The sequence below is a fragment of the Miscanthus floridulus genome, chromosome 19 (assembly GCF_019320115.1).
Source record: "Miscanthus floridulus cultivar M001 chromosome 19, ASM1932011v1, whole genome shotgun sequence".
Taxonomy (NCBI): Eukaryota; Viridiplantae; Streptophyta; class Magnoliopsida; order Poales; family Poaceae; genus Miscanthus; species Miscanthus floridulus.
In genome coordinates, this window is record NC_089598.1 from 15,277,628 (window position 1) to 15,291,356 (window position 13,729).

At 49.7% G+C, this 13,729-nt stretch overlaps 1 protein-coding gene and 1 non-coding gene across 2 annotated transcripts; both read left to right on the top strand.

The window, feature by feature from the left end:
• The first annotated feature begins 5,854 nt into the window (after window positions 1-5,854).
• On the top strand, window positions 5,855-6,490 carry LOC136525619 (uncharacterized). Its single transcript, XM_066518549.1, has one exon. The coding sequence runs from the start codon at window positions 5,855-5,857 to the stop codon at window positions 6,488-6,490; it is 636 nt and encodes a 211-aa protein (XP_066374646.1).
• A 7,154-nt stretch (window positions 6,491-13,644) lies between these two features.
• Window positions 13,645-13,716, top strand: TRNAP-UGG (transfer RNA proline (anticodon UGG)). The gene has a single exon. It is a non-coding gene; the product is annotated as a tRNA-Pro (tRNA).
• The last annotated feature ends 13 nt before the right edge of the window (window positions 13,717-13,729 follow it).

A 13,729-nucleotide genomic window follows, 5' to 3' on the forward strand; every position in this document is an offset into this window, starting at 1 on the left:
TAATATGTCATGCAAAGTCCAAATAGTCCACAATGTCCTTACAGTCCCAAATAGTTATAGAAAAGTAAATACAAATTTTATAATAGTGCATACTAGCAACTACCACATCCCTCACTGCCTCCTACTCTTGCCCTTACCCTTGTGACCGAGAGCGCTCGTACCTGGAGTGTAAGGGTCATGCGAACGGCGTCGCCTAGTGCCTAGAGGTGGTGTAGGATGAGTCGAGGGAGTGTCATGGAGTTGAGAGGGGCCAAGCTCCTCGTGCCTCTTGTCCACGTCGTCGCTGTTGTCGTCTTCCTCGTCCTCATCCTCGTCCCCTGTAGCTGCTTGACTAGAGGAACCCAAGCCTCCTCTTGCTGCGGAAGGAACGTACACGTCTTGCGTCGTGTCTGTCCTGCAACCACAATGACTAGCCACATGGCGTAGACGATATGACAACCTCTGTTGTACAAAACTATGTTAACTGAAAGAATATAACGTATTAATGATATGTTTGAAAGAATATTTTTAATCTTACATCTAGGAAGCCAAGTATGTAGTCGTCATTGACTCTTGGCTGAACGTGCTCGATCTCTTCAACTGAGCATTTGAGTGTATTGCCCTGCAACAAAGTTTCCAATAATAATACTTCTAAATAGATAGCAATAGGTTTTGTTTTCTTTTGTACAAGAATCTAACGTATTATAAGGGTTATACGGCTCAAAGGTTGCACTAACTACAATAGATAACTCCTAATGTCGGTCCAAGAACGCCTAATGTATTGTTATGTAACTTAATGTACAAAAATAAGGCAGTTGGCTTACCACTCTGTCCAAGATCGGTCCTGCCTCCACCTGCCTTCCTGCACGAGTCGACTGGTCGTACGCCGTGTCTTCATCGTCGGAGGACTCGATGTCGGCGTAGTCAGCTTCGGTCCACTGTAGCCTCAGCCTGCACCGTGTCGCACACTAGTACCAAGCTTTGTACCGCCTGAACTCACGGTTCGTGTGCGGCTCGTTGTTGTCGTCCATGTTGTCATGCATCTCCTCCCATTCCTCAATGAAGGACTGGTGGTGCCTCTCCCAGTTAAAAATCTTCTTGTTCCTCTGACGATCCAACCTGCACGTATGTCATCATTACATGAATCCATGTACGTGTCACCATGTTAATAGAAATGGACCATCATCATGAGACATTTGAAATATCAAAACACTTACTTGTGTAAGTCAACGCTAGTCGAGAACAAAGCCGTAGGCCAAAGCTGTCTCACTCCAAATTGGCGTGCAACCCTATCTGGTAGGTGGAACTCGACAGCATAGAAGCAGATTAGAGGGCACCTCATCCTATAGAAGTCGTCGTCGGCCCCACAAACGTTGCTCAGCTATAAAGGAAGTGTGTCCTCTCCACCATATGGCTCCCACTCCACCTGCAACTTGTCCAAATAAGATGTTAGATGGTATACTAATCCTTTTCCAAGCAGCATGGAAAATAAAATTTACTTACACTAGATGCCGTCAGCGTGTCAAGCTCGTTCATGTACTCAATGTACGCCTAGTCTATCCTCGTGTGCGGAACCCTGACCTGGTCCCAAAGGTACGCCCACATCGGCTGGCGACTTGGAGGCTGACCTTGGAACCACTCACGACGATCCAGAACCTCTAGACGGCCAACTAGAAGATGAGTCCACATCCACAGCTGTAACAGGTACACGCATCCACCAAGTGACGGGTTGGACGAAGACCGACGACACCCCTCGCACAGCTGATGGTATAGAAAACACAAGACTGTAGAGCCCCAGCTGTACTGACCTGCCTGGTCCCAGTCACTGAGGCAGTGGATCCACATCTAGGACGCACTGTCACCCGTGGTGTCGGGAAAGAGAACACAGGCAAAAAGGTGTAGGATCCACGCCCGACAGTAGTATCCAACCGTCTCCTCATCTACCTCCTCGGGGCACTATGCAAACTCTTCACGTAGCCAGGAGATGAGAACTCCAGAAGTGCGAGCCCCTTGCTCGCCAAGCTCACGCCCAAGGAAGGCCTCCACTCATGCTCTCTAGCCCTCTGACCTGCACTGCCCGGTGACTGGGTTGCCGTGAATCCTTAGGCCTAGCATCTTCTGATAGTCCTGGAGCGAGACTGTCATCTCCCCAAAAGGTAGGTGGAAGCTGTGAGTCTCTGGTCGCCACCTATATTTAAGACAAAGCAAGATTACTTGTCAAAAAATCAATCGCATGAACAAATGGCCATGAATGGAGGCAATGATTCACTTTAATACCTGTCGACCAACGCAGTTATGGCCGCTGAGTTGAACTTGGGCAACCCACGACGAACCTGAAAAGAGATGACATCCAGGCCAAGTCTTTGCAGGAAAGGAGTGTACCTGTCGTCGTACCTCATGTCTAAGAACCCACTGTGGGTTCTAGGACGAAGGTGCGGCCTGCATCGAATAAAACATAATCTCCTGTTACTTCACGAACACATGTACGAATAAAACTTATAGATTATTACCTGCCCCAGCGCTATGAGACGTCCTCGGTGGGTCGCCTCGTACGTCGGGTCTAGCAGGTGGAATTGCTCCATCCTACAAAAAAGTGAATGAATTAGAATTCCAATATACAATGAAACATGAACTTAGAAATGTATAAGTAATTGACACAAATACAAGCATAAATTGAGACATGCATAATTAAATATATGAATACGACAAATATAAAATAATAATATAAACCAATAGTCCTACCTCACTAATATGTCAACGGCAACTTCGTGAGTTGTGGCCAAGTCTACCACACTTGCCGCACTCGTACTGCTCGGGATCAGTAACAAATGGAGTTCCTCTCCCACGCCTAGTTCTTCCGAGTATCTGATCCACAACCATCCTGTGCCTCGTCCTCTGCCTTGATCCATGCTTGTTCCAATGGTAAGCTGGATCCGCAATGTACTTTGGCCCATCATATGGAGGTCACTCTCTAGGGTCCCAGAAAGGCACAAAGCAGGGGCTCCATGTGTTCACAAGCGTGTCGACACTAAACTCGTGAGGTATCCTCCTCTCGATATTATAGTTGCAATGCCTAGCTGCTGCCACCAAATGAGAACATACAAAGTGGTATTGCCTTGGTTTACCACAAGTGCACTTGAAATCTTGGAGGACAATCACATGTATCCTCGACTCTCGGACCTCACCGTCGGACGTTGTACCACCCCTATGCTCGACCTAATAAGTCCCTGTGGCCTGGTCAAAGCATGCAACCTCATGTGTGCTAGCCCTTTCTCTTGTCTTCTCTAGGTGTGCCTTTGGTTTCGAAGCCCATATCTCTCTATCACTCCGCAACTGTAATGCATGGGCGTGTCTATCGTTGAACCAGGCAACAAGCTTATAGAAGGTGAATTGAACGATTGCATTCACGGGCATACCACATATCCCCAATAGCAACTTATTGAATGACTCTGCCATGTTGCTGCACTAAAACTCGTACCTCCAGCCATCGACGTCGTGAGCTCTTGTCCATTTGTCTAAATTCCTCATCAAACCTGTAAGCCATTGTCTACCTTCTGCATTTGATACGGTTCTGACCTGCTCTAACTTTTCTTAAAGTACTTGTCCTCAACTGTTGAGCAGCCTCCTAGAACAGATCAAAGTTATCCTTGACACCATCCTTCTAGAGTAGATTCTCGGCAAGGTGCCGAGTACACCAACGATGGTGCAACGGTGCATACCCCTCTATCTACTCTCGCACGGCATTAAGTATGCCCTGATACCTATCAGATATGACGCCAACCTCCCTGCCAGACCCAACCATGTGTATCCGGACTAGCCTCAAGAATTGTCCCCAACTGTCATTGTTCTCCTTCTCAACCAAGGCAAATGCCAAAGGAACCAACTTGTTGTTCGCATCACAGGATATGGCTATAAGAAGTGTGCCCTGGTATTTGCCAATCAAGAATGTACCATCAATGGAGAAGACGAGACGACAGTGCCTAAAGGCCTCGACACACTGAGGGAAGCACCAGAAGGCACGGAAGAATATCTATCTCCCATCCTTCCATGCATTAGGTTTTGGGATGTACTCATAATGCATGCCTGGATTCACCGCTTTAATTACATTGAAAAGAACTGGCAGCTGCTCATACCCATCCTCCCAGTCCCCATATATCATCTTTCACGCTCACTGCTTAGCCCTCCATGCTTTACCATAAGTTATCACATATCCTCCATACAACGCTTCAACGGTCCTGATAATTGTCCTTACCTTCATGTTGGGTTCTCCCTACAAAATTCCCATCAACCGCTTGGCAATGAGGGTAGATGTCAACTGCCGATGCCTCAGTGTCAGCTCATGGTCAGCACAATTGTGTGGCCCGACAACTTTTGTGATCTTCTATTTTCTGGTTACCTATTGCTTCCTTGCACAAAACCTCCATGGGCAACGTTCCTTGTCACACACAACTATGTAATGGCGCTCTGCATATGAATGCAATACTCTATAAGGCCTCTTTCGTATCACTGCAAAAGCCTGCAACCACCTCTTCAAAGCAGGGAGGTTATTGAACACCCTCCCATTCTCAATTACCATGTTAGGACTGGCCTCAGGAGCTTCTAGGAGCTCATCATCACGTCCTTCTACAAACACCTGATCAAAATGAGCAAGATCGTTGAACTCATGAACTCTAGGATCACGGCGGCCAGGAAAGATACGCCTCATCATCTCAACATCACTCTCCGTCAGCTCTCCAACAGGACGATCATCATCAGAATCAAGAGCCCTAGCCATCTCATATGGCTTCGAATCATGCATAATTTCAACACTATTTGACCCACGGAATCCATCTCCAAAGTGCACTTGCACAGCAATAGGGGGCACATCCACATTCTCAGGAATGTCTCCTGCAACATCATTAAAGAAATGAGGAAAGAATGAAAGAAATAAATGTAAGGAACGAGGTAAGCTCCCAAAAACCATACGGTTAAGACACTTACTCGGATGATTCTGTGTCAAATGGATCTCATAAGGAGGATCTACCACGGAAAAATGAGTCTGACAACCATCTTTAAATACCGCATTGAGGGCAGATTGAGCATCGGGAACCATAGGTGCAATCTGCACATGTAGGTAAGGTTCCAGAACAGGAGGGTCAATGTATGCCTGATGATCCATTGCTAGGGTAAACCCATGAGGGATGGGATCAACTAACACCCGACACACAACCACGTCTAAACATTGCAGCTGGCTCTTCATAGCCGATCTTACATAGTTCTTCCACTGATCCGCACAACTAATTGAGATCATTCGCCTAAAGATGTTCGGAGGACAACCTAGGTGCAGTACACCATCAACTGCAATGCCATCATCTCCAAGGCAATACAACTCCTCCCGAGCCCTTGTAACCATGTCACTAAATGAAGGCCTATCATTGAATAGCATAGGCACGCTTTGCATGTCAAGAAACTCAACATATCCATAGCGATCATTTTCAACGGTGTCTCTATGATATATGGTCACTAGGTTGTTCATCTAATTCAAACACCTAACGAAACACATGTCCTTTAATCCAAATTAGACGATAGTACCTAACAAGTACTTTCTAACTACAAACTAAGTAATCAAGATAATAACTACGTATATATTTACAGTGTACTCACTAAATAACTAGATCATATATAGACAACTAAAAATGTAACTACATATCTAAGTAGCTATCTAACTATATCTATGTGCCTATGTGTCTAAGTTTCTATCTATCTACATATATATCTCACTAGATCACTAACTAAATCAACTACCTGAGTCATCATATTAACTAATAAATAACAAATGTCAACTAAGTAGGTACATTACATATTCATAATTTTTACCTTTCCGGGCCGGCGGACGATGGGCATGGGTCAGGCCGAAGATCCGGGCCAGCGGTGGCGCGGCAGACGACAGCGGTGGCGCGCGGCGGGCGTGGGATGCCCGGGGCTACGCGCGGCGAGTCTGGCTCGACGGGCAAGGGAGGCACGCCGGCGGTGGACGGCGGCAAGGCGGGGCGAGGCCGGCGGTGGAGGGCGGCAAGGCGGGCCGCGGCCGAGGTCGACGGTGGAGGGCAAGGCGAGGACGGCGGCGGAAGGCGGCGGAGGCGGCGTGGCGCGGCGTGGCGTGGCGGCCAACCACGGGCAACAGCGCGGCACGGGGGGGGGGGGCAGCGCTACAGCACGCCGAGGCGCGGGGCGGGGGGCGGCCTCGGGCGCGGGAGCAGGCGCGGTGGCGCGGGGTGGCGGCGTGGGCGTGGCGCTGAGGGGGCGGGGGCGGTGGCGGGCGCGGGCTCGGCGCGGGAACAGGCGCAGGCGCGAGCGCGGCGGTGGCGCGGGCAAAGGCGGCGGCGTCGGCGGCAGTGCGCGGCTAGGGCGAGAGGGAGAAGAAGAGAGGAAAGACACGAGCCCGTTAGATATTTCCGAGCTCGGCGCCAAGATCTACGGCGCCGAGCTCGGCGCCAGTCACTCTAGCGCCGAGCCCCTGGCAGGTCATTGATCGTGCCCAGGAGCTCGGTGCCAGAGACGCTGGCGCCTAGCTCGGCGCCAGCATCATTGGCGCCGAGCTAAGGGTCAATTTCCTGAATTCTTTCCGCCAGGGATCTATTTGTGAGAAACTTTCAAAAAAAATGGCTAAATTGTACAAAATTCGGTCAATGACAAAAGCTTCATCGTTTCTGCATACCTGGCCGGCAGAACGATGAAGACTTGCGGGCAACAAACATTGTTAGACTGGCAGCACCAATTTCACTCGGTTGGCTGTGTTCTGAACTTTTGAATTCTGATGCAGCCCCGGTTTCAGTATCCCCGATTCCTCGTATAGCTGAACAAAAGATAGTTTCCTAACAAAGTCACAAGTGATGCATTTCTCAACTCTGGCTCCATCAACTCTGCAGCAGAAAAATTGGATTTAGTTTGTAAACGGAGGCAAGAATGGAGAGGCTGAACTCCATTGATCATCTGTGTCAGGCAAGTGAACAGTACAGCATTACTCCATCGATCAGGCTACAGGCTACACAGGCTACAGCTAGTGCGTCGGCGTGTTAATGGGCCCCACCTGTGCAACCCGGAGTGCTGGTCCGGTGACACGTAGGCGTGCCCCGATACTGGGCGCACAGTCAGTGTCATTGGCACATGCAGCGGAGGTGGCATGCGATGCGACTCCACCAGAGGGCAAGAGGCCATCGCCTTGAAATTCCCCGGCCCGCCCTGCCTCGGCTCCCAAATCCCAATTCCCAAACCTTAACGGCCGCAACGAACTTTGCAACAGCTAGCGCCAATAAACCCACCCGCTCGCCGCCGTCGGCCGTGTCCGCCGCCTCCGCCCCCGCAGCAGAAGCAGCAGCGCGGCGGGAGGCGATGGAGTTCTTCCACGATGGACAGTACGTGAAGCTGCGGAGCCGCGTGCGGGGGACGTACCTCCACGCCGACGAGGACGGGCACGGCGTCTCCCTGAGCGCGCGCCACGAGTCCCTCAACACGGTGTGGCAGGCGCACCGGGTCCAGCGCCACGGCGTCACCTGCGTGCTCCTCCACTGCTCCGCCTACGGCCGGTACCTCGCGGTCTCGCCCGGCCTGGCCCCGCGCGGCCACCGCGGCCACAGCGCCATCCAGCGCGCCTACGCCACCGCGCAGCAGGAGGACGTCGCCTGGCAGGCCGAGGCGGTGACGGTCGGGGGTTTCGTGGTCCGCCTGCGCCACGTCTCCAGCCGCCTCCTCCGAGCCAACGGCAAGTACCGCCGCTGGAACAACGGCGTCTCCGTCGACGACGTCAACGATCAGAGCAGCATGATGCATTGGGTGGTCCAGTTCGTCCAAACGAGATGGGGACCGCCGGGTCTTCCACTCCCAACTCCGGTGAGCTCGCCGTTCCCTCTCCTTGGAAGTTGGAACTCCTCTGCATTGATTTGGGCGGGAGCAGGCTCTTGGAATCTATCGGTTCGTTCTGCGATTTTGTAGTCGGTCCATTCTTGCAAGTTTTTCCTCATTTGTTACTGATGATGCTGGCAGTTACTGAATTCAGCCTTTGAAGTAGATGTCGATCATTGGAGCACTTCTTTCGCTCAGAGTTTCTAATTCTCTAGGCCGCGTTCCGCCGTTCCCATCGAGCAGTGATGCTGGGTTCTTGAATTCTTGTTCCTCTGCATTAGTTTCAGTCTACAGAGCAATTCTTGATCAGATATGTCCTTCACGTCTTCTCGTTTCCTTCCTTTTTATCCACTGGCGCCTATTCTAGAAATTAATTGTGCGATTCTTCTTGGAAAATGCCACTGATAACGTAGTTTAACAATTATGGTTGCTGTACGAATTTAGGTCTGTCTTTTCTTCGTTAGTTCATGCTGTGCTCAAAGTGTGTGAATTCTTCGTTAGCTGAGTAAGCTGTTGAGTCCTTGTTACTGTCTTGTCTGCTGTATCCTGTCTGCAGCATACCATTGGGATTCTTTCCGGTGATGCATATACTGGGACAATTTGGTCTATTCATGTTATCATCTTAGTTGTCCGACGATGACCATATACTGGAACAATTTGCTCTACAATCATCTTAGTTGTCAGTTCTTGGCCAGATAACAATTAGGATTAGTCAGCTTTCTTTTTGTTTGGATGGAATGGTTATGCATTAGGTCTGAACATCTTGTTCTCATTGCGACGTGTATTCAGATTCATCAGCATGTTTTGGTTTCCTAAACACCTGTCAACCTGTTCTCCATCGCAACAGGAACATCCTCCACGGGGGCGGCGGATGATCTTGTACGTGCGGGCGGAAACTCTCGAGTACTTCGACCCGCTCGCTAGGAGAATGTTCTGGTTCGGCGGCCGGTCCGTGTTCCAACTGAGGCTCGCCTTGGCCAACAACCTGCACGAAGACGACTACTTGGCCATCACGATGTGCGTGCGGGCTGGCGCCCAGGGGCGCCTGATCCCTCTGATCACCGACCTGCCTCGCAACGAAGTTCCCATGTTCATCGTTGTCCTCACCACCGGGTCACCAGGTGAGACACTTCGCAGTTTCTTCAGTACTCTGCTCAGCAGTTGTTATCTCTTTTCTGTCTCATGGAAGGTCTTCAGTTGATTTCACTGCTGATAGTTGATACACTAACTTGAATGGTGTGTGCTTTAGTCGTATTAGGCACCACAGTGTACTGTATTACGCTAAGGAACTCTAACTAAGAGTAGCTCTGTAGTTTTGAATTAGTTGTGAGGGTCTGAGGGACCAGTGGACTTCTTGTTCAGCACTCCGTAGATCATAGTGTTGTACTGAATTACTGATGACAATCGAATCTAACTTGAATAGTGTGTATCATAGCTCAGATGTTCAGAGACTTTCTGCTGTTTTAATATATAGTTTCTGAATATGTAACCAGGCTTTTGGGTTCTTTAGGGCTAGTTTGGATCAATCATTCCCCATGGGGATTGGAGGTGATTGAGGGTGAAACTCCAATCCTCATGGGGAATGGGTTGTATTAAAGTTGCAGTTTAAAGTGTCCAGGAATTTCAGCTTTTCCACTTGTCAACCTATATGTTGATGTCTTATTTTGAACTGTTGAAACATTTGCAGCACCAAATCACCAATCCACGCTGCCTAATGTCTAACTGTATCCCTGATTTTACTTGTTTCCTTGCAAATTCAGCGGCTTTGGAGTTGGAATACCCAGTGCCCGGTAGGCCACGAGAGGGAGAGGAAGATTGCTGACAACGACATAACAATCCATCTGTTCAGAAAACCAAGTGTACAAGCTGCATCAGATGCATTGGGATAAGAACTGGCTGTATTTCTTCTGTTCTGATAGCTTCAGAAAAGTCAGGAACTCCTTATGTTTCGGTAGTAGGTTTGGTATTGGTAGGTTCTGCTGACCTGAAGGGGTTTGAATTGGCCCTTGAGTTTCAATCAAAACTTAAAAATTGGTAAGAGCAGCATTATGTGGAATTAATGCTTGAACGATATTGTACAGTCTCATTGGTTGTAGTTACAGATCACCATCTTCATCTCTATTGTATGATAAACCAGGGTCCTGATACATCAAATGTTTACAGTCATTTTTTTTCTTCTGAACTTAGCTTTTAGTCATGAACTGAAAGCCACTGTTGTATCATTTTGTGGTGACGCCCTGCGAGGAACTTCGTTAACTTACTGCGCCGGCAGCATTTGTCCGAGGAGAACGAAGAGCAACCGAACTCATCTAAAACTGTGGCCTCGTCCATAGCAATGCGCGGATGCCCTGGCGCCGCTGCCGATGGCCGCCGGACGCCGGTAGTGGATACCACGCTCGCCAAGCGAGGTTCCAGAATGGAACGGATGCGGCGAGTGGTGCTTGTGCTGGCAGAGGCCCTGCCACGGTTGCCACCCTGCGCCGAGCGGCGCGGCTGCGGCTGCAGCTGCGCGCGTGCGTTCCACGGTTCCGGAGTTTGTGTCGTACACATTTGTGGACCCCACGTGCCAGTGGGCAGGCGATTGGTCAAACTCACCGATCCAGCCCCATCTGTCAGTGGCAATGGAGACAGCGAACAACTGACCTCCGCTTGCGTTGCGACTCAACGGGAAGCATTGCATCGGCTGCTCGCCTTGAAATTCCCCGGCCCGCCCCACCTCGGCGCCCAAACGTAACCGTCCCCCCAACGAACTTGCTCTGCTCTCTCTTCCCCCTCGCAACAGCGCCGATAAAACCCACTCCCTCGCCGCCGTCCGCCACCCCGCCCCCGTCCCCGCAGCCGAAGAAGCACCAGAGCCAAGAAACCCAATCGCTACTCGCTAGCCGCCGGACGTCCGCCGCCCGCGCCGCGCCGCGAACACCACCACCACCACCGGCGGCGGCGATGGAGCAGTTCCCCGACGGGGCGCACGTGCGGCTGCGGAGCCGCGTGCACGGAGGGTACCTCCACTCCGACGAGGACGGGATGGGGGTGTCCCTGCGCCGCTGGCGCCGCAGGACGATGAACGCGGCGTGGACGGTGCACCGCATCCTGCAGGACGACTCCACCAGCGTGCTCCTCCACAGCGCCGCCTACGGGCGTTACCTCGCCACCTCGGCCTCCGCGTCGACCTGGGCGACTACGAACAGGACGTGGACCCCATCCTGTGGAAGGTTGTCGGCTCCGGGGACGCCGGCTACATCCTCCTGCGCCACGTCTCCAACCGCCTCCTCCGCGCCAACGGCAGGTACCGCCTCTAGCTCAGCGGCGTCTCCGCGTCTCCGTCGACGACGTCGACAACCAGAGCACGATGATACATTGGAAGGTCGAGACCATCCCCACGAGCCCCAATCCGCCAGCACTTGCGCGGACTCCGGTGAGTTCGCCCGTCCCGAGACCCCTATTGCCTTGCACCCCCTCGACTCGGCTCCTCGCATTGGTTTGGGCGGAGCAGGGTTCTTGGATGGAACCCACAATTCCGATTTGTGGAACCTGTGCTTGAAGCACCAGCGCTGGATGTTGCTTTGTTTCCGTCGGTTTTTCCAAGAACTGCCAAATGTGATTATTTCTTTTCTGCAGTCCTGGATCAATTCTGTGCCAAGATTACCAATTCTCTCGCCCAAAAAATTGAATCATGTTCAACGTCAATTTTTTTTTTTTGAATCATGTTCCTGTAGGTCCAGCTCCTAGGGAGACAGAGTTCTGGTTTCTTGAATCCTTGCACCCCTGCATTTGGAGCCTAGGGAGGGAGGTGTTTTTGGTCCTATTCGCCTTCCCATTGCTTTCAGTAATCTAAACTTTAGGAGCTGATTCTTAGGATTTTACTTTTACCCAACAATCAACAATGATATATGTATCTATAGAATTTTTGTCTGTCATCTGTTGCTCTGTCAAATTAAGATTTGCTGCATTTGTATATTTGATCGAATCAATTTCAGCTATTTTTCGTAGTTTTCAGTATTTGGTTAAAGCTGAATGCCTGCGTCTGAACATCCTGTTCCCATTACAATGTGCATTCAGCACTGTTTCGGAACTAGTGTTGTCTACTTGTCCTGGTTTCCTCCTAAACACGAGCGTGTTCCATGGTAACAGAATAATCGACGCAGCTTCCGCGGCCTGTTCCTCCTGCATGAGGAGCCCGTGCAGCTGCAGCTGACGATACGGTTCGTGCGGGCGGACAACTACAGGAACTTCCCGGACAATTGGGGCACGTTCCAGTTCATAGGCCGCTCCGTGTTCGAGCTGAGAGGGGAGGTGGCGCGCCGCACGGGCAATGCGTTCTTGTTCTTCGGCATCCTGATGTGCGTCCAGGACGGCCGCTACGGCCGGCTGACCCCGCTGCTCGTCGACCTGCCTCGCAACGAGGAGACCGTGGACATCATCGTCCTCATCATCGGGACACAGGGTGAGTGATCTTTGCATTTTCCAGTGGTTGTATGGTGACAGAGGTTCAGTAGATCATACTGATGTGGTACAAACCATAGTTTGGATAATGTGTAGCATAACTCTGCAGGTCTAATTTGTGGTGCAAAGAGATCAGTAGAATAGCAGCTGCATTCAGCATCATTTTCTTAGTATTTATTATTTTATATATCCAAGTATCAAGTTATGCTTATTTGAAGAGAATTCCATGTTTTGTTGATATTGCATTAATCTGAAAATGTTGTAGATAGGAAGAAACGGTTGAACGATAACAAAATCAGGTCTGTAGTATACTTGCATTTACAGTTCCTAGTGGGTCTGTAGTCCTTTCCACAGATGCTAAAACGGTACAGATATAGAAATTACAGGTTCCATATGTTCATATTTTACAGTTCAGAAGTTGTTATTTAAATTTAATTTTGGCCAATACTTGGTTTCCTGAAAGTTTCAGCTGTTTTACTTGTCAGACAATAATATTACTGAAAGTGAACTGCTGCAAAAGTTGTTTACCCATGCTAAGTTGTGTAACTGCCTTATTTTCTTACTTGTTCCCTTGTGAATTCAGTTGTTCAGGAATTGCGGTTCCCGGTGGAAAACCCAAGAGGTGTATGAGGGCAGGACTCCTGACAATCCCTTCACAGTTCATCTCTTCAGAATTCAAAAGTGCTGCTGCTCCAGAAACACCGACATGAGAATTGGCTCTCTTTCCATTCGTGTTCAGATAGTTTCAGAGAAACTCAGCAGCTCTGCTGTTTTCGGTAGTTAGGTTTGATGCATTCTTCTGACGGGAAACAGTTTGTAGTTGTACTGGTCTTTCAGCTTCAGAACTTGCAACTTGCTGAATGATTTTTGCAGAGTGACATCGGTTGTCTAGTCACCAGCTTGATCCCTATGGGTATGGGGCAATAACAAGAACGGATGATGCTGTTTTACTTTGTACCTTGGCCCTGATAGATCAAATATAACAGTCAATGTATGCTGATCTTAGATTTCAGTCAGGAACTGAAAATCACGGTTACAAATTTTCCTGCTATTCTACCTCTGCGCATAATAACCATGTCAATTGCAACCATGACCTGAAAATTGCATCACTTGTGTGTTGATTCCTGAAGCTCTCCACGTAACACTTTCAACTCACCGCTCCTTGATGTATTTCCAGCAAATGATTTGAAAACTACACAACATCCTATCTAGACAGCACGCATGAACGGTAAATGCGTCTTAGTAAGATGGCAGTCTTCGGCTTCAGACCTGGGACTTTCTTTAGATTCCACATTTACTTGAGGATTTATATAAAATATAGTTCGACCACTAACCACAACAGGGCGTTTGGTCTAGTGGTATGATTCTCGCTTTGGGTGCGAGAGGTCGCGAGTTCGATTCTCGCAACGCCCCTTATTTTTAATTA